This window comes from Hermetia illucens, chromosome 3, assembly GCF_905115235.1.
Source record: "Hermetia illucens chromosome 3, iHerIll2.2.curated.20191125, whole genome shotgun sequence".
In the NCBI taxonomy this organism is placed as follows: Eukaryota; Metazoa; Arthropoda; class Insecta; order Diptera; family Stratiomyidae; genus Hermetia; species Hermetia illucens.
This window is the reverse complement of record NC_051851.1, coordinates 128,555,484-128,574,602: the sequence shown is the minus strand read 5'-3', so window position 1 is coordinate 128,574,602 and position 19,119 is coordinate 128,555,484. Positions and strand designations below refer to the sequence as shown.

The window sequence follows — 19,119 nt, the reverse complement described above, 5'->3', positions numbered from 1 at the left end:
AAAGTGTGGGATAGCAAATCAATGCCTGACGACTGGTTACAAGGCATTATCTGCCCCATTCATTAAAAGAGATATCACAAAACGCAACAATTATAAAGGTATTACATTGCTGAGTACCAACTATAAGATGTTCTCCGCTATCTTGCTAGGTCGGATAGCTCCATACACCCAGAAGATCATTGGTTCATACCAAATAGGCTTCACTCTAGGCAAATGAGCAACATATCAAATTTTCTCACTGCGGTAGGTAATCGAAAAACTACTGCCAAATAGACAGGGTCAAACTCTACACGACCCCGAGAGAATTCGGTATAGCGATGAAATTGACAAGACTGACTAGGCAGACCCTGACCAATATTCGAGGCCAGATAAAAGCAGCAGGATCGTTCTTGAGACCATTCAACACCAAGAACGGTGTAAGATAAGGGGTGCTTATCATGCATCCTCTTTAACCTGGTCCTGGAAAAAATCATCCATGATGCTGAGTTAAACGCGAGAACCGTGATCATTTTTAAGTCCACTAACGATCCGAGACGTACAAACTGCCTTCATCCAGATCGAGCAGGTGGCGCGAGATCTTGGGCTGCAAGACGAAACATAATAGCAACGTCAGCTCCCAAAATCAACCAATCAACAACATCAAATCGCACTGGTGAAACGTGAAGAATAAAGATAGGAGACTAACACCTTGAGACCGCTGATAACTTCTCCTATCTAGGGTGGAACATCATTACCGATAACAGCTACGATGATGAAATCCGCGCACGGTTGTTGTCAGCCAACAGAGCCTATTTCAGCTTACAAAGACTGTTCCGCTCGAAACGTCTCACCATAGGCCTGTACTTACTGTAGAAGACTATGATCTTGCCAGTCCTCATATGTTCCTCGGAGACTTCGGGTTCTTAGAAAGAAAAATTGCGAATTCTTGGCCGCGTTCGAGAGAAGAATCCTCCGAAGAATTGTTGGTCTCCTACATGAGGATGGACGATTCTGTAGCCTCTATAACGATGAAATCTATGAGCGATACCATGACGGTCAGGTCCTTGTAGATGACGAAAGTCAAGAATATGTTAGAAAAAGAAGACGAGGCAAACCCTACCTCAGATGGAGCGATAGCATGGGTCAGGACGCCAGAAAGCTTTTAGGGATAACGAATTGGTGGACTTCGGCGCAAGACCGGGATGTCTAGAGTTCCATACTAAGGCATCGCGGTTTTAAACACAGGATGAACCTCGCCGTGAAAGCTGAAGAGAGAGTTCTACAACATTTCTTATTTAGGTGCAATTCTAAGTTCTCTTTGTCAGGTTTTATTGTTGCACTGCTATTATTTTTTTATTTAAATATTTCAATGGTTTGATTTCTCAAAAATTAATGCATAATACGAGCGATTTCGTGGCTTCGCTAATCCGTTTTTCCATTTAGTCAAGTGAATTCTATTTAACAATGTGTTCTAATTATTTGCTATTTTCTCTACCCTTCAACTATATTTAGCTGTTTAATTCGGCCAAAACATTTTTTTTTGTTTCTCATCTTCTTAAGGTACTTTTTTTTCATCTTATTCTCTTTTTTGAGAACAGTTGGCTGAGTTCCCCGATTCAAAACCCGTCGACATGTTCCTATATTTTATTTAGGGTTCTTATAAAAAGATCTACTATAACATTGTCAATTTCGTTTATCACATGAGAAGTCAAATTCTCCACAACTTTCAAAATTACTTAAATTCCTCTACGTATAACCTCGACAATAAGTTGGGGGAAATATGTAGTTTCTGCTTTCATTGGTTTTCCCGAAATTAGGACGTCCTTATAATTTGCAGACCTTACTAAGCATACGCAGCTTTACACTGGAAATTACAGTCTTTCGAGCGGTTCGCTTTCATCAGGGACAAGGACATATTGTTGGCATTTGTATGCATGGACTATATATATACCCAAATCTGTATTGTCTATAACTTAATTGCATCTTCGTCTTAGTCATTCACGAATAATTTGGTTGAAATTTCCAGTGAATGCAATTAAGTACCGAACGAGCGAATTGTACATATTTGAAATACCTACGCATACTTATCTTCTTTGCTCTTTATTCAGGATTATATATGCATGTCCGCATCTGAGATGGGGGGAGAAAATTTAATTATGTTTTCTACATTTATCCTCATTAAAATCGCACAAAAGACCCGTCGCTGAGTTTTCGTAACTTCTCGTTTGCCCTAAGAGGATAAGAGTTAGTCATTCCCAGGATTATTTGTCCTTACTATAGAATTACCTGCTGTTAAGTCTTTAAAAGCGTATTTTAAGCATAATCAACGTTGCGACCTGATTACTGCTGCAAAGATCTCGTAATAATAAAAATAGGTTACACATAATTGTACACAACGCAATCTAATAATATAATCCTTACGAGCGAGAGAGACAATGACCCTATTTTTGACAATAACGTAAAAGTATGCCCGAATCATACATTGGTCACTGGAATGCGAACGGATAGCATTGGGGGACGTAGGGTTTACAGTATAATCGTAATCACACAACCGGTCTTATCTACTTGGAGAAAGCTTTTGAATTTCTATTTCCTTCTATTTCGATCATAAGGTGGATAATGGTACACTGGAAGGAGAAAAGATATATCCTGTAAAAGAGTTATTGAGAAAACCTGTTCAAAGCTATTGAACTGTCAAAGGATTGTTAAAACAACTAGTTCGATTCCTTATGTAGAAAAGGAAGGGCAAACTGCTGCACTGTGAACCTGTCGATTAGAGGCAGAGCTTGGAAAGGAGTCTGCTAATTGATTCACTCTCATTTCCTATATGATCGGGAACTGTTTTCTGACTGAAAATAACCGTCCCTTCATCCAAATATAAGATATAAAAATATGAAAGACTAAGCCAGCAAAATTAGATATCTACCAGTTTTTATGACAATGTTCCAAACCGGAGAAAAATAAAAAAACGAGGTGAAATTTCGCTGCTTTATTAACGGGTGTGATGGTCGAGATGGTTGAGGGTCAGTCTCTCGATCTTGTTTTGGATTCGAATCTCGTTTGTGTTTCTATTTGTGCTAGTATACTGTTTTAGGCTTATCACTTGATGACCAATAAGTGTGATGATAATGAAATTGAAGCATATTTTGATTGAAAACTGAAACTATGTGGATGCTCTATAATCTACGAAGGAATGAACAGGAGACGTACTGAATCTGGATGATTCATCCGAATTTCCTTTTAAATTTGGGGGTTCAAATCGATCGTAGTGATTATAAACACTTTGTCTTAATCTACGCAGGTGGATCTTGCCAAACTCCTTCTGAGGCACAAAGAGCATGCCTATAGTAAACTGCGAGATGTATGTTAACTGATGATCTAAAAGGTTCTGAAAATTTCGTAATTTTCAAATGCGGTAAATGAAAAGTAAGATGGCATTCACCCAACTATTTTCTTTTCAGAGACACTCTATTAAATGCAGTAAACGGTAGTAAATCACTTTCCAGAGGGGAATAAATGACCTGCTGAGCTGGTTTCTACAGAGCTGCTTCTTTCACTCATACGGAAATTTTGGGAATATGAGATCTACCTGCTGATAATCTCAAGATTCACATAAAAGATACTTGCATTGAGTGCAACAATTGGAGGGGTACTTGTGTGCTTCCTAACGTTACAAAGATAATAGTTAAAACTACCCCGGAACATATTAAAAAACATCTCGAAAGATTAATCGACCAAGCGCAGGGTGTCTTCCGCTCTGGATCCTCCACCATTGATCACATCAACACCCTGCGGGTCATTTTGGATCAGTGTGTCGATTTCGAGAAGGAGGAGGGCGGGAGGACCTAACAGCATGTGTAGAGCGACATATAATAATAGTAATAATCGTTGACGCAACAATCCATATTGGTTGGTCAACATTCGATTCCTGATCACGCCGAATTTTTTTAGCCATGCTCCCCTGAGATATTTATGGGGATGTTTAAAGTCTCGTGTGTATATCGACAAACCTCGTATCCTCACTTAGTTGCGCTTGAATATTCATTGTGAAGTTTCGCTCATTAGTCGTATATAGTAACTGAACAACAGTTTAGTTCTTCTGGTTCACCCTGGTGATACTCGTTGAGGCCTTCCCGAGCTTCGAGATAATTGTATTTGGGAGTTCGATCAAGGATTGCTTCCGCTATTATTCATACAGGTGATGCCGTATTGTCAGCAATCAGCTCTTCTGTAATTCGCAGCATTTCAGCCAATACTTTTCACGCATTCTTGTGTTCAACTTTCTCAATCACTTGCTGTAGGAACTGATGACTTGTCTTGTTAATTATCTTTTGAAGATAAGTTTTCCTGTTCCTAAATGTATTTCCCGCCTATAGAGACACTGTAATAAATGACAAAAGCTTATCATTTTTGTATTCGAGACAATTGCTTACCTTCTTTCTTCATTACTTATTTTTCGGGAGGCTTGGTTCAAACTTTCTTTGGCTTATGTACCAACATGGACTCAACCTTTTCAGTTAGATGTTAATCTATCTCGACTGTTGAATTTTCTAGTTCACACCGTTGTCATCCCTATTAATTATAAGCAAAGCCAGATAAGAGACCGCTATTTTAACTGGTGTCATCTATCTTAACATATTGTAGTATCAGTGGCGCCGACGAGCAGGATATTTGCTTTACTATATAGCATCTTTCAATATCATCAGTAGCATTTGTAGCGTTTGTCTCGGGCTAATGCAAAACGTTTTATATGTATGTAGCTATTGTTCCGAAAACAACTAATATTATAGTTCAACTGTAAAGTTTAACTTGATCTTCGATAAGGACGGTGAAATTTGCTTGCAGAACTTGCAGTAAAACTGGGCCTTAATTAACGGACTAACAGAGCGTTTTTGGGAAGTTTGGGGCATTTTATTGGATAAGAATATAATCATTTCTTTTTCACACTTGAACCTTTAAGATCAGTATAAAAGTTTTATTAACTAGAGTCTGGGGTTTATTCAATCAAATCAAATTGAACCCGATTGTAACTAATTTCTGGTTAAGTGACATTAACAGTGATATCTGTCCAATCAGAGTGTCCGAGTTCGCCACCATCATTGTTTGGCAAGTGACGACATTTTGAAGTGAGTTTGGAATTCGTGCGGGTGGCTAAATCCAGTTTTCGAAAAGATTTTTGGTGATTCCCATTTTTGTTTTCAGAAATTGCGGATCTATGAAAACGAAAAGAAGGGATGTCGCGCCAGTTTGTAGGTTTCTCTAGTTGTGCGGTATGTCTGCTATATCAATAGGGGCATTTCAAGTGGTGACTTCTGTACGGAAGAAAATATGCAAAAAGAAGTTGAAGGAGCACTTCAGTGTAGCTTCAGAATTTGCGGCTAGACCTTCATGTCGTTATGCTTTTAGGATAAAACACCTTTCTAGATCGGCTTCAACTCGGATGGTCCATCCCAAGCTCACTAGAAAAAATGTTTCACGGAAAAAAAAACTTTGGGAGTAACTAACCAATTGGTATTCACACTATTTGTCGTGGCGTCCTTTCGACTAAAAAGATTTTCTCTAACCTACCCAAACTGCAAACAGTTGACTGCATATTTAGGACTGCCAATATTTTGTCAATTCTAAAAAGCAATTTTCATTTCATAATATGTCACTTCTAGTCACCTCATCATAGCTGTGAACAGCCTCCAATTCAGTTATTAAATATCTACAAAGAAACCATTGACCTTTACGTGTTTCCTATTATCTTCTACTTTCAGGTCTAGGTTTTCGTCCAATGCCACCAGAATCGAATGTAGAAAGTACGTTAATTTGGTATGATGCAGGGAAGCCTGACAATATGAAATACTGGATCGAAGAGACAGAACGGTTTTTAGAGAGTAAGTACAATTTGATATCTGATTACACCTCGGCAAGCAAGCTGCCCATGAAATGCCTTTGACTTGCCACCCATTGAATATATAGAGAGTGTGGATATGATTTTGTAAAGTGTTTGCTAAATCGTAACCATTATTCACTTGAATTCTTTCTTTCTTTTCAACCCCCTTAACATCATCTACACAAACAACAGCATATAGAAATGCTCCCGGAGCAGAAAATCGTGTTAAGTGCGATTTCGATAACCCACCACCAGAGGGTAAAGTTTGCATAGTTAATATTGATGGCTTCTATCCATGCACAAGAGATAATCAATTCAATTATCCAAAAGCCGCTCCTTGTATATTTTTAAAATTAAATAAGGTAATTCTTTGTTGCTAATCGAATAAGCATAAGAAATGTTCGATAGGAACTATTGGCACTAATCGAATTATTTACGTTTGACCTGATTAGATTTATAACTGGTATCCAGATATGTACAACGATACAACAAAACTTTCACCACATATGCCCGAAGATCTGAAGGAACATATTCGAGCTGAAGCAGCCCGAGGAACAAAAAACGTAAGTTAAGGAGGCTTGGAAGAATTTCAACAGAAATATTCGCTCCTTAAATCCATACTTCCTAGTACTAGGTAGATTATGGGTTTGATTATATTTTCGTTTGATTTGATTTCGGTTGATATCATTCTCGAAGGGCCATTATCGTGCAACTCCCCTTATTATTTATGTGTAACTTCGTAACTAGGTAATAGGAATGAAGATAGTAATACGTAAGTTAGCTCTCGTGATCCACTTATTATTAACCTAATGAGATTATTTTCCCAACTCACGCCATTGTTTCCTTTCAGACAAACGTTATTTGGGTATCGTGCGAGGGTGAAAATCCAGCAGATGTAGAAAGTATTGGTGCTATACAATATATTCCACGAAGGGGATTCCCCGGATTCTATTTCCCCTTCAAAAATATCGAAGGTTACATGCCACCTCTAGTTGCTGTATATTTCGAGCGACCAAAAAGTAAGTACTTACCCTTTACACATTTGTACCTGCATAAATTACCATATGTTCTCAATAGAAGCTGTGTTATTAGTTGCATAAAGGGTAGACAACCTCCACAATCAAACATTCGCCGGATCGATGCAAATTTCTATGACTAAACCAACAGACAAACATGCACCTTCCACTCGTTATGCATAACAGTTTTAGCGAATGTAGGGCACAGAATGAGTGCACGTTATTTATAATGTATGCCGGTACTTGAAGCCAAGGGAAAGAAAAACACTGCATACCGCAACACAAAACTTTACTACAATTTAAGCAGTTTCATTTGCGGTGGTTGCTATTTTAAGACTTTCCCATAAACCGGAGCTTCGGGTTGGAAGGAGCTGGAATTTTATGCACGTCAGCACCAGAACAACAGAAAAATTCATAGAATGTGCGATTACCCTAACCAAACTCACTGCAAGGGTACCTATTCCCGACCCTTTGATGTTAATCTTGGCTGTGTGAGGGTTGATGAACGAGCAGTTATTAACGTTGTTGGTTCTGTTGCTAACCCAACCCTATTCTTAGTGGTTAGCACTGAATTCTACTCAGACGCATCTACTTGCAATGCAGAGTGGCAAACTTATCCTGGTGGAAGGATGATAGAGAGCAGCTCTAGGAAATTTTCATTAAAGTTTGTGTCTTATTACAAATTTCCTTGAAATATCCATTATCATTTGTTTATTCTTTACTCTGCCCGTAGCTCCCCCCCCCAGTAGGTGCCTGGATTTACCTTTTAATTTTTCTTTCCTTCGTTTTCAATCCTACTACAATTTTTGTTTTCAAAGTTGGGTTTGCGTAATTTAAGTGAAATGTATTTAACATACTTGTCCCTTATCTCGGCGTTGTAAAAATAATAAAGTCGAAGTAGTTAATTTTTTTGTAAGGATAAGGTAGAAAGTCTTGGTTATCATATTCGAGCTTCAACAATTCATTCTCTTTACTGAATTATTGTCTCAATTTAGTTTTCTTCCGACAATCTGCTTTGCCACACCATATCGCAGTATTTAGAGGAGAAAATCCTATAGTTAACACAAAAGCGTTTCATTAATTGCTTCCGTTTCTTCCAAGTGGTCGGACCAGTGGTCTACGCCAGAGGGTTGCTTACGGTCAAATACTCTCAAATAATAATGCTTACTGTATCGGATGCATTGAAAACTGTTGACGTTGGCCACTGAACACCCTTTAGATGCGCCATTCTGTCCCCGAAACAACTCTTGGTCTCGAGGAATTAATCAATACGCGCCCCTCATTACCACCAGGGGCAGTTAAATCCTTGAGGGTTTAACGTGAGCACCTGTCTTGCAACTTAATCCCACGGTCTTCTTAAGACACGGATTGATTTTGTGACCACAATCACAACCCCGCTGAGACAAGCAACAACGGTACCAGTCTATACCAAGTGCATGACTTAGCATTCATACTGGTGGATGCAAGACCTCCCTAAATTTCTACCGAACTAAGGAGTACTGTACCCGTTTTGAAACGCAACACAACGCCGATGCCCGAAGGTCTCTTCTCGCTTGAGCATAACCACAACCACCATGAAACTCCCCTAGTGGGAGTCCAACCGCAAATAACCGAGCTGTCCTCACATACAACAGGAGTTCACCCGAAGTATGTGAGTCCAGGGGCTTGTCCGGTTCCCATGGTACCAGTATACCCCTGGTAAGGTTTCGTGACCACTTCAGATGAGTCCCTGTGCAGACTCGGGTCTGATCGCCCTGATTATACCTTTGGAGCATTCGCCTACTGAATCACGGCCGGCAAACCAAAGTGATTACAGCGTCTCCCGGTGCCACCACTATGGAGGTTCTCCTCGGCCACTTGGTTTTGGTTTAGCCGAAAGGGCTGCCGCCTCATCTTCCTCGCCGCCACCTCTGAGCACCACCACCAGGGGTAATAGGAATATGATGCTTAACGGCAATTAATACAGCTTCTGGCACTAGAATGTCTCGACGGATCAACAATGGTGTCTGAAGTCAGTCCAGAGGTTTTCTCGAATATACACGGTATCCTCGAGTCGTAGGGTTTTCCAGAATACGCCAGTGTTTCCCAGGCGGATGCACTGGCGATACTAGAAGGCTGTCGGTGTCTCAGAGCCCTAAGCGTAACATTTTCAATCTAGTCGTTAAGGTTTTGTACTCAGCGAGGACATCCTCCAAACTGATAGGGCGCTGAAGGAACTAGATAACACACTTTGGATTCCCTTTCAAAGGAACATGGGCTCATCACTTGCACCAAGTCAAGGGCCAACACGGCCGGACCGGGGGAACTTTTGAGCCAGATGACTACAAACGCGTACAGGAACACGCGTACTGGTTTGCACGGAATACTGGCCTATAAGGGACTATGCCGCCACATTTGGCATACCCCACAATTCGCCTTACCAAAATTGGGAAATATCAGGCATTTCTTTTGCGACTGTCTATTTATAGCTAGGACCAGCTCTCGGGCAGTAGGTAAACAATTCTTTAGGAACTTCGAAGAAATAGATTGGGGCGATGCTATCTTTCGTAAATTCTATGATGACCCTAAAAATCTGAGCTGGGATAAGCCGATTCAAGTTTGCGGCATCAAAATGGTGCATGAGAACACTAAATACAGTGATACCTATCTACCTATCAGAGATACTCGTACATCTTAAAATTGTAGACCCTGAGGGTTTAACGTTGGATGCTTTGGCGGATCCTCTTAATTGAATCCGATATATTCATATAGGTTAGGTACCGAATTCTAGATCAATAACTTATAATTCAGAAAATGTAAAAAGTGCATTAAAGTCTTCTTCTGAAAAGGGATTTTCAACACACAACCGAAAGAGTGAAGTATTTTTATACTTTTCTTCTTATAAGTGCATCATATTATACGAAGTCAGAATGCTAAGCTACAAGCGATTACAGTTCGATATTTATTTGTCGTCAAGTAGAAGCTAAAGTCACATATGAATTCTGGAAAACGTAGTTTAAAAACAGGAATACTCCTAAATAAGTTATGATAACGTATCTTAAGAGACACAAAACGCTTCGTTACGAGTATCATAATTATGGTAGATTATTACGAGAAGATTACGATGGATAGACGGGGCTTTAGAACCACCTTAGGGCATGAAAGATAGGAGATGATATTTCGTTAGGATGGGATGAACTATGGTTATATACATTCTGGAAACCGTCTCCGGCCGGAGAAACCAATTTCTTGGAAACGTCCACTGGCAGTCATGGAAGGCTATACAGGTCTTCTCGCGCTCAGTTCTATGTTTAACTTAGGATCCAGGATGACAAAATTTGGATACAGTTGTCCTAGTGAAAAATAGCATCAGTTTCGGCATTAAATAGCATCAGTTTCGCGAATATATATGCCACACCCGTATCTTGTAGCTCTTATTCGTACTTTTCCCAATAGGCTTCCTATGATTAAACGGGGCGAGGCCAACGTCTCTGCCATCAATATCACTAAGTGACCGACAAACGTCACCACTTTCACTTCGGTCTTGTTCAATATTCGTAGAAGTGGTTACCTCCAAGATCCAATTGCATCTCCCTGGGTTTCTGTATGGATGTTATCCAATGCGTGGCTCTCTTCCAATCCTAACCTGGTACCAAAGTCGTCATGAAGACTCTATGACGGTTTTGGTACCAACGTTATTGAATACTATATCCACGAAGATAGCTAAACTATATTGCTTTTAGTATAGCGACCGACACCTACAATCCCATTTGATAATCTTTCACCACAATGCGTATAAACTAGCTGCTCCTGGGTCTTATCAGAATCCTGCCGACCTTCTAGGAAAGTGAGTTTCTATGTTTCTTGACCAAAATCTTACTGGGACTCATAGACTCGCTGGAGCTTTCAATGTTCTGATAACAGCTCTGCCAGTCTTGATGACCGACTTCTTCCTCTTTAGGGTTCATGTATACTTACTAGAATTTGTGCCTATAACAGGTATTGTATTCCGTATCAGTCTCCTAAGATTGGACAGACCATCATTTCACCATGCTGGCAACGTCCTTTTGCTATATTATGTAGAGTATGAAACTTTAAAGGCGATTTCGAATGCCTTTTCCAAAGCCACGAGCTACGGCTCTAGTTCCTCTTTTGTTTTGATGCTACCATTGGAAGCACGGGAGAGTTTGCTCCTGGTAACTTCACCAAATTCTTCTAGTGGATCCTCTTGGAGTCTCTAAAAGGGCGAGAGACTTCTTCAGTGAGATTTAGACATAACGTATCCAATTGTGTTCTGATCCCTGGTCAGACAATTACCAGTTCTCTACCTTGAAAGTTGTATTGTCGATTCGTTGAGTGATATCAAAGACCTTCCCCCAACTGTTAAAATTTCCGTGTGGGAGAAGGGGAAGGTTGATGTACTGCTGTTGTTACACACCTATTAGTATGTAATAACGGCAGTACATCTGCCTCTGTCTTATTTATAAAGTCAAAAAGACTAACTTTTTCGTTGATTTTGGAACTGCTCCAAAGAGTGTGCCTCGCATTGACACCACAGCCGATAAGTATGCGCTGCGTCAGGTGTTGTAGTCCTTGTAATGATCGATCGTGAGATATGCACATTGAGGAGATATAGATATGCTCCACTCGCGTCTGCTCCAGTTTGGCTATGGTCAGGTTACTAGAACTTGGAGCCCTTTGATAGTTTGGCCTACTCCGACCAATGACTCCTGCATTAATGTGACGTCGATGTCTTTCTGGTCAAATGGTAGTATAGGTCCCAGGGCGAAACGTGGATTGGTACCCACGATGGAGCATAAAACCTGGGAAATGCCTGCTGAACCAATACCAACAGCTCTACTACCAAACCCTATCTCCACCTCCACGTGCTGGCCGCTGGGAGCTCTTTCGTAACGGAAAGCTGTAGACGGAGAAGGATGAAAGCGAGTCTCCCGCGCCTAAAAACGGAACAAACTGTACCAACTGGTCCTCCAGGTTGGGGGTTGGGTAGGGCTGACAACCCTACATGGAAAACCGATGTTACGGAGCCACGAAAGGAGCCTCGGACAGGATGGACTTTAAAACGACGGACCCGGCAACGACAACGGTTAACGATTTGCGCATTTTCTCATGGAATGTGCCCTCCCTGTGCGGTGGTGAAGCTGATGACCAGCTAGCCGATACTCTGTCCCAATATAGGGCTGATATAACAGCGTTAGAAGGGATGCGATGGACAGGGACTGGTTTCCTGGAGAAGAGCCGCTACACCATATATTATAGCGGTCATCTAGTAAACCATGTGCTCGGAGTAGGTTTCTTAGTCAGCCAAAAAATGAAACCTGCTGTTATCGGCTTTGAAAACATAAGCGAACGGCTATGCACTCTGCGGTTGCGAGGCAAGTTTAGAAATATAAGCCTCAACACAACCCTCCGCGACACCTATAAGAGGGAAATGGATGCCGCAATAACTGCAGTTAACAGAGGACCTGGAGATGAAGCATCAACAAATAATTTTCACAACCACCTGAAGAACGTTATCATGGATACGGCCACAGGCATACTTGGCCCCAGCCGCAAAAGGAGTAGGAACGGCTGGTTTGGCGATGAATGTAAGCTAGGAACGGAATGGAAGAATGCCGCATATCGAGTAATGTTGCATTCTCAAAGAACGCGGGCACGCGCAGAGTCTTATCACGAACTCCGTCGAGCGGAGAAACGACTTCACAGACGGAAAAAGGAAGCCTGGGAGAACCAACAAGTCTGTGAACTAGAAAAGTACAGGGAGCAACCGCAGCAGGCGCGGAAGTTTTACCAACAAGTCAGCAGCATGAAGCCTTATACACCTCGATGCTCATCCTGCCGAGACAAAGAGGGAAATCTGATTTCCGACAGAATGGGCATATTGGAGCGATGGGTTGAGTACTTTGATTAGCTACTGAACAACCAGAACATCGGCGAGTTGGAGGCCCCGCCAACTGAAGACGACGGACAAATACTGCCACCACCATGCATAGAAGAAAAAGTCCGTGCAATTCATCGGCTTAAAAACCATAAGTCGCCAGGAGCCGATGAAATTACAGCCAAATTGGTTAAATATGGAGGCGACCAGTTACACAAAGTGGTTCATCAACCTGTGCTCAAGGTATGGGACAGCGTATCAATGCCTGGCGATTGGCAACGAGGCATTATCTGTCTCATACATAAAAAGGGAGATATCACACAGTGCAGCAATTATAGAGGTATCACGTTGCTGAGTACCATCTATAAGATATTCTCCACTATCTTGCTAGGCCGGATAGCCACATACGCCCAGAACATCATTGGCCCATACCAAAGAGGCTTCACTCCAGGCAAATCAGCAACAGATCAGATTTTCTCTCTGCGGCAGGCGATGGAAAAACTGTTGGAATATGGACAACAGTTGCACCATCTGTTCATCGACTTTAAAGCCGCCTATGATAGCATAGCCAGGGTAAAACTGTACACGGCCACGAGAGAATTCGGTATCCCGACGAAGTTAATAAGACTGACTAGGCTGACCCTGACCAATGTGCGAGGCCAGATAAAAGCAGCAGGATCACTCTCAAGAATATTCGACATCAACAACGGTCTACGACAAGGGGATGGGCTATCATGCGTCCTCTTTAACCTGGCCCTCGAAAAAGTAATCCGTGATGCTGAGGTAAATGCAAGCATCCTCTTGAAGTCCACCCAACTACTGGCCTATGCTGACGATATCGACATCATGGGAAGAACCACCCGAAACGTACAAACTGCCTTCATACAGATCGAGCAGGTGGCGCGAGATCTTGGGCTGCACATCAATGAAGGCAAGACAAAGTATATGGTGACAACGTCAGCACCGGAGACGAATCAACCAACAACATCAAAAAGCACTAGTCAAACACAAACACGAAGAAGAATAAGGATAGGAGAATACAACTTTGAAACCGTTGATAATTTCTCCTATCTAGGGTCGAAAATCACAACCGATAACAGCTATGACGATGAAATCCGCGCACGGTTGTTGTCAGCCAACAGAGCCTATTTCAGCTTAGAAAGACTGTTTCGCTCGAAACGTCTTACCATAGGGTCAAAGCTCTTACTGTACAAGACTATGATCTTGCCAGTCCTCATGTATTCCTCGAAAACTTGGGTTCTTAGCAAGAAGAATTGTGAACTCTTGGCCGCGTTCGAGAGAAGAATCCTGCGAAGAATTTTTGGCCCCCTACATGAGAATGGACGATTCCGTAGCCTACACAATGACGAAATCTATGAGCGATACCATGACCGTCAGGTTGTGGATAAAATCCGGCTCAATAGGTTACGATGGGCGGGTCAGTTAATCCGTATGGATGAGGATGATCCCATTCGGAAAGTCTATGGTGGAAAAAGAAGACGAGGCAGACCCTGCCAAAGATGGAGCGATGGCGTAGGTCAGGATGCCAGACAGCTTTTAGGGATATCGAATTGGTGGATCTCGGCGGGATACCGGGATGTCTGGGGTTCCTTAATAAGGCAGGCCTAGACCGGATACCGCTTGTTGCGCCGTTGATGATGACGATGTCTTTCTCTCGAAGAAAGACCAGCACATTAGCCCAGTATTATTTGCTTGTGTAGAGATATCGTCAGATCCTTGGACAGCATCGAATGGATCCAGGTCATCGTCCGGTTTTGCGAAGTGGAACATATTCACGTTTGCGTTCCTTACTCTGAAACTGGGTTTCCCCTTTTTGATTAGCAGTCAGTCGTCCATGGGGATTCTGGTGTTTCGCAGACGCAGCAATGCGGTGAGCTTGCCCTTATTCATGCGAATCTTGGCTACCAGGTACTAGTAACCGGTTTTTTGCGAATCAGGCCTGAAACAAATTTGAGCTTTACGCCCTCCTAGCCGTCGCTGATTTTAGCATTGCAGGAGCTGAAGTAGTCTCGGAGAGTTGGTTCTCGCATGCTATGTGGAACTCAAGGATCATCCGGGAGGAACCAAAGCGGGTAATCTATTTCTGACGGTCTGCTTGCCGCTGGCGGAATTACCGAAAGGTTTGGCACTGCTTTGCCGTCGTTTCATGCTAAGAACGATTGCGCTTGAAGGCGGTAGATTTCGCCTATTGCCGGTCTCCAGCGCGTTTCGTATTCTTCTTCTATCGCCATTATCAAGGCTTTTTCATCTTACTCGTCGACAGTGCCAGCTTCCTTATTCTTCGCAGTCTTGCTCAGAATATAGATGGTACTGGTTTTTGAGCAAGACTCCATTTCTAGTAATGAAAACACATACCTCTGACTTACTCTCCTTTCAGTGGTTTTGCTACAGCTACAATTGAAGAACTCAAGAAAGGAGTAAGTAGCTTCTGGAATGTACACATATATGCATATTATTAGAGAAAACTACAAACGTTAGGAAATGTAACAATTTTTATGTATCTCTGTTGCTCTCTGGTACTGCAAAACGTTGACGTTTTGGCAAACTGGCACAAAATAGGTACTGCGGCAATAGACACTAAGTTGTACTGAGAGGCATGATTTTTCAGTAGTTTTTTAGTTAAACAGGTACTCTTCAGTATTTTGCAACATAAATCGGAACGAATGATAAGGTTACGTTAGCTATGGTTACTTCGTGAAATAGGTCAAAATTTCCGTAAAATCGCAAAAGTAAAGTGGCAGTTTCGGTGAATGCACTCCATCACAACATTAAATGTATAAAATATCTCAGAAAGTTGCATATAGAACGGAACGACCCATTGCGGAAGCCGTTCAAAAGCACCACGATATTGGCGAAAGATATCGCAACATTCACGAGCAGACATAGCATCAAAATTGAAGTGGAAGTTCGAATGATTTTGTAAGTGGTCTTAAGTCTTTCTATAGCCCGGCCAGGGACATTAACAGTCGAATCCTTATCCACAATAACGAGCACCTCCTAGGTGTAGAATCGGACACTGCATGCAGGGTCTGTGCGGAGTGTGATGGAACCTCTATATACGTCTTAAGATAGTGTCTGGCACTTGTGCATAAGTAGATCGAGAATCTGGGAGAACAAACCAGATGCAAAGCTGAAAGATCTGGAAGTAGGGAACATTCTAAAGTTCCTGACGGTTATCGGCTTACTTGAGATACTATGATTAATAGGTGCACTATAACCAGTAAAAGGGGCATACTAGTTCTTTAAGGACGCGGTGCGACTTTCCCTTAACAGAATAATAATAATAGGTGGAGAAGCCGTTTCAATACAATTCTCCTTTTTCTTGTCGATGAAATGACTGGTCACCGTATGTATACTAGCTGCTCCTCCAAACAAAAGTGAAATCACTTCGGCTGTCTATGTACTCGAGCTGGGCAAGGCTGCTGGGCTTGACCATCTCCCTGCGCTGGCTAATGGGCATGAAGGATTTCAATGGATCATGCCCTCGGTTCTGGTTCAATAAAATGTGGCAAGCAGAATCCAAAGCAAGGGTCTCCGCCTAACGGGCAAAACATCAAGGTTATCGACTTAGGTCGGAGACAAAAGATTAACGGTCTTTTATTGTAGCTGACGGGTCGACAACTGGTCATATGGAACTATTCTTGGGCGACTGGCATAATCAGCTGACCGGGGGAGTAGGTTCTCGGGGTTTAAATACCATCAGCCGACCGGTGATGAATCGGGCATCCTCAATTATTATGGCCAGTGGAGGCCAAGGTAGGGTGGCGACTTCAAAAACCACGCAAGAAGAAGATACGTTCCGTCGTGGATTTTTCCTCTCGATCGCTGTACCCGGGCCCCAAGTTATCCGATTTCACGTTGCCAGCATTGATTTTTTTTATTTTCAGCTTCGCGCTCGTTTCCATTTTAATTTCATACTTTATTCCCATTGTGTATATCAGTATATACACAATGAATAAAACGTGAAATTTTTGACAATGTTTTTAGAGACTACCTACAGCGTTGTGAAAGATCTTCCCTTACATTTCTAAACTTGGTTAGCACACTTCAATGGAGCATTAATTTGCTTCGCACTCAATTTCACTACTTTCTTTAGATTTTGGAAAAGCTGAACCCTCTTTGTTGATTTTTTGCAACTCGGACAACCATTTGGTCATCGCACAACTCCCTTAATTCTTCCTCTACTTTTATATTTTGAAAACGGGAAGTAATCGCGACTGTTACTTGGAAGTTCTTAGCTTTTCGGAATATCTGCGGCCGCCGCCACACCAACGGGATACCCAGCACCGAAAAATATGCTGATTAGAAGGGGGAAGTGGTAGTGTATAGGTCATGCATCGATGAAATATAATGAAGAATTGTTCTTTTGTTAATCGTGATTCTAATGTTTTAACCATTGTCGACACATCGAGAAGCAGAGGCATTTGGTAATTTATGACGGTTTCTTTTTTTCGCTGCTCTGGCCGGATATCGCACTTTGCTTGATTGCTTGCTTGTTATTTCTATATTCACATTTTTGACATCCTTAGCATTTTGCGGGGCCAGTGAGCTCTGAGCCCTAATGGTGGCCACTTTTCCACAGTTTGTAGTATCGCTTTGAATTATGGTTGGTACTTTTTGCTATATCGTGGCGCTTCGAATGATCAGAATGGAGCGAGCAAAAAAGGTGATAATGATGTATTGCCCGATTCTGAATTAGGTAACAAGATACACCACGGATGCTGCAAGATCTTAAGGACCAGTGCGATTAGTTCTCTTTGCCTTTTATCATTTTTTTATATACTTCTAAAATTTGAACAGAATAATTTTTTGAAATATCCAAGTGTCTTTCAAGGGCATCGGCTCATCTCACTTTTTTTCGAATCAACTGAAAAGATTATAAGAACTTCAGACTGCATTCCTTAAAACCTTGGAAATCATTACAAGTCAATTAGCGAATACCAAACAATTTCGGTCAGACTTCGCCTATTAGGTTACTCGGTCTCTAGCTAGTTCTAAAACAGAAACTGGAAAAATATATATTGCAGGTGAATTTTCTATTACTGCCCACTCCGGCTCAACATCTTCACACATATTGCAAAATTTCCAAGCTAAATTGGGTCACACGAATTCGCCATCAATTCAATTTGAAATTTCAATCCATACAAAATTGAATTTTCCACACAATTCAATATCCATAAGGTAATACGTTCATTCGCTTGGAAAATACTAGCAGGAAGCCAAGTATTTCCTAAAACATGTCATCAACCATTCAAAAATATAGCTCATATCATATTCCCCAATTTGCCAATAGCATTCATAGTAGTGTTGGCTGCGAAGTGGGCCTATTTATCTAATGTTATTAATCCAAATGGAAAAAGATTAATTGATCTAAGCGTGCGGAAAATTGATAAGGATGTGAATTGGTTTCTGTTCAAGTTCATCTATGCAGGATGAAAAATTTAGGAAATAGGTTGATAAGCTGTTTGTGGTGGAGGGAGGTATTTGTAATAATATTATAACAAGTTGGAAACAGGAAGCTCGCCGCTTAGGTAATAAAGGTTTTGTGGATTTTTAATGTAAGGCTACTCAGATATTCGGTGGATGCAATTATACATAGCTCATTGTGTACAGACGTTGAATACACCCAATATTATATTCGCCGTGGTATTGGCATTGTATCCCTTAGGTAGTAATTTGAAAGAGGCAACGTCAACCTCCTATGACTTTGCTAATAATAGAAGAATTTTCACCAAATTTTCTAATATCGTATTATGCTGCAAAACTATTGCAAATTTATTACCAAATTTTACGGATCTGAGTGAACTTAAGCGGGTTCGCAGTAAATTTTCAAAATATGATAATACACTACAGATTATTAACTTTATTTGAGCATATATCATAATGTAGGGTATTATGATCCAGATACCATGTGAGCAGGCTACCATTTTCAGATTATACGGTTGGATAGTTTCAGAGAACGAGTCCCTAAAGTAATTGACCCATTTCGGACCCCTGCACTTCTAACTTTTGCAATCAATATCAAAGTTAACACCAGTTTCAAAAAGTACTAATCGTACCTTTCATTTGATACGCACGTGTCTATATTTGGTGTAAGTATTATAGTAAGATCTGCATAAGATTTTGTTGAAGGAAAAACTTTTACCCCTTTACTCTGTAAGTATAGAGGTCCACTTCCACTCAACATATAGTTGAGATATGAACTGCCTGTATGACATTTTCTAGCTCGCATTCACCTTGTACCTTTCCGAATACAATGTGTATGATAAAAAAGATATGAAAATAGACTCCAGGGACACGCTCCAAAAGAGTTCTTCATTTTATTTATATACCCCTGATGCAGGTAT

The 19,119-nt window shown here is 41.3% G+C and overlaps 1 protein-coding gene across 12 annotated transcripts in view; it reads left to right on the top strand.

Annotated features, from left to right (window-relative positions):
• Positions 1-19,119, top strand: part of LOC119650633 (sodium/potassium-transporting ATPase subunit beta-2) — a 124,648-nt gene that overhangs the window by 91,895 nt on the left and 13,634 nt on the right. For all 12 annotated transcript variants that reach the window (XM_038053547.1, XM_038053543.1, XM_038053544.1 and 9 more), the window contains 4 exons: positions 5,739-5,858; positions 6,050-6,219; positions 6,310-6,420; positions 6,708-6,876. In XM_038053547.1, coding sequence (XP_037909475.1) covers positions 5,739-5,858; positions 6,050-6,219; positions 6,310-6,420; positions 6,708-6,876 — 570 coding nt within the window. The remainder of the gene's footprint in view (positions 1-5,738; positions 5,859-6,049; positions 6,220-6,309; positions 6,421-6,707; positions 6,877-19,119) is intronic.